The following is a 2,412-nucleotide window of genomic DNA, read 5'->3' on the forward strand; positions in this document are numbered from 1 at the left end:
TGTCAGATTGTCGCAAGTACTTGAAAAATCGTAAAAAGTGTTACGTGGGACACCTTCTATGTATTTAATACTTATTATCTCACACTTGTTATTACAGTAATTGAGATATGTATTTATCCACAATATTAAAACTACAATGAATGATTTTTAAGTGGTTTTATGTGAACGATACTGTTCGGTAGTACCCGCGTTTACGAAAATGACTGAAAATGCTATGGATAGTACGTGCGATTTAATACATCACTATGAGTTTCAACCTTGACGATATGAATTATCTCAGAAATAATCGTAAGGTTTTTTTATGATTATCGACTCGCCTTCGGCTCGTGCTAGCTCGCCTCGATTCGTACTTCAAATTTCACACTCGGTCTAAAAAAATCCCACTTTATGCTCTTGGTATACAACATACTACTAAACANTTGACTACATTTGTTCTGTCCAAAACTTGATTAAAATATTGCATGTGATTTTACGATTCTTTTCTAAGTACACTCAATATTAATAATGAAGTTTTTATATTACACAAATGATGCAACTGATATAACATTTCGATAAAAATTCTCTTCTACAACTATTAGATAATTGTCGAGCTGATACTACTTATACAGCTGAGCTACTAGTCGAGATGCTTACACATAAGCATAAATAAAAAATTGTATACTTCCATCATCATAACAATTTTCTTTCTAATGAATCTAATAAAAATTACTCGTTAAATTTCACACCGGACAAACATCTATTGTTTAATGGTAAAACATTTTGTAAATAATAAATAATCCACGTTATTCTAACAAATCTGGTGGCACATTGTCTGGTAACAGAACTCCAAGTCTGGTTACCATAAAGGATGCTACTTTGGAACCGTATTCTAAGCAGTGTTTCGGTTTCCATCCTGCTAAGACACCTGCTAGAAAACCGGCTGCCAAAGAATCGCCGGCACCTGTCGTGTCTATTATAGGATCTTCCGGTTTAATTGGTTGTACCTATATAATATACAATATAAAATTTTTCATTAAAACATTATCAAACATAAATAAATTAACATACTTGGGCAGACTGACTCCTTCCCCAAACGACAATCGCTGGAGCTGAACCACCTTGGCTCATAATGAATACTCCTCCGTGACGCAGCCAATTTTGACCGATCGTATCACAAACGTTGACTGTAATTCTTTTTAAACTATTTAACAAGAATGGTATGTCAGTTACATCATCGTACGTAACATTTAGCGACTGAGCCAAAGCTTCCATTTCTCTCGCATTGCCAAACACAATGTTTGCATATCCAACCATTTCGCAAATTGCTACATGATGCTCCTACAAATTATATTACTGTTTAGATTACATCAATTGATCAAAATTGAAAGTATTACCTTAAATATATATGTTCCATTTAGATTGAAGGCTATAATTATATCTTTTTCTTCTGCTCGTTTAACAAGTTCTTTTGCTACTGAGAAACTGTGCGTTATAAAGAACCCTTCGATATAAATTATCTTTATAGTATCCAATGATAATTTACTCTTCTTAAAATCATCTAAGGTATATACACTAGCAGCACCAATATTTGCAACGAGACTACGAAACGATGTATTTGTTAATGCTACGCAAAGCCCTGTAGGTAAATCCGAGTGAACTGCGTATCTGGAAAAATGTATAATAAAACATGCAAATAAAAGAAAACAATATACTAAATATTATTAATCCACACCTGGCATCCACACCAGCTGATCTAACTAAGTTCTTTAACATTGCACCCATTAAGTCATTCCCAAGCCCACCACAATAAATGCAGTATTTACGTTGAAACGTCTCATCGCAGAGCCATTGTAAAATTCTTACTGTATTTTGAGCCGATCCTCCAGCACTGACTTTTTGCTCTGACCTATTTTACAAAAAGTATGTATTTCAATTGATAACGTAAACTGCATTTTTTCTAAACAAAAATTTGCAAACACATTAATATAACGAATGCTTACAATGTATATCTAATATACAAATATATCAATTGAATTCTCTTACAATTTGAATTAATGTCTATACTTGTATAAAGTATACACATTGTAAACATGAAACAATCAATAACAGATATACTTATTAACTCTAGCGATAAGTCTGCCATCAGCTCCTGCATCTGTTCATCGGGAAGTTCTGTTTCTCCATCCATCTTGAGATCATATTTTTTCAACAAATTATCAGAGTTCAGGGTTACATAAGTGTCCAACAAAGGATTACCGAAAGCTAGGATTGCTGGAGTTTCTAACTTTGCTACAGCTTCTTTTAACTGAACGTCCTCAACCATTTTTGTTACAAGTCTAAATTGCAACAAATTCATAGATGAAGTATTACATATTTGATCCCTAACATGCAACTTTTTCTATTTATATTACATCATAATAAATATGTGCATTA

General features: G+C 33.0%; 1 protein-coding gene across 2 annotated transcripts in view; it reads right to left on the reverse strand.

Moving 5' to 3' along the window:
• Nucleotides 1–415: 415 nt before the first annotated feature.
• LOC108630293 (adenosine kinase) overlaps nucleotides 416–2,412 on the reverse strand; it is a 2,975-nt gene continuing 978 nt past the window's right edge. Inside the window, exons 2-6 of one of the 2 annotated variants that reach the window (XM_018033482.2) lie at nucleotides 2,103–2,315; nucleotides 1,712–1,885; nucleotides 1,374–1,644; nucleotides 1,048–1,317; nucleotides 416–983 (exon numbers count right to left, since the gene is read on the reverse strand). In XM_018033482.2, coding sequence (XP_017888971.1) covers nucleotides 783–983; nucleotides 1,048–1,317; nucleotides 1,374–1,644; nucleotides 1,712–1,885; nucleotides 2,103–2,302 — 1,116 coding nt within the window. In that variant the 5' untranslated portion in view covers nucleotides 2,303–2,315 and the 3' untranslated portion in view covers nucleotides 416–782. Of the gene's footprint in view, nucleotides 984–1,047; nucleotides 1,318–1,373; nucleotides 1,645–1,711; nucleotides 1,886–2,102; nucleotides 2,403–2,412 lie in introns of those variants that run through there. The other variant, XM_026817945.1, reaches the window with a different exon arrangement.

The sequence above is a fragment of the Ceratina calcarata genome, unplaced genomic scaffold (assembly GCF_001652005.2).
Source record: "Ceratina calcarata isolate Rehan_Ccalc_2016 unplaced genomic scaffold, ASM165200v1 scaffold72.2, whole genome shotgun sequence".
NCBI lineage: Eukaryota > Metazoa > Arthropoda > Insecta > Hymenoptera > Apidae > Ceratina > Ceratina calcarata.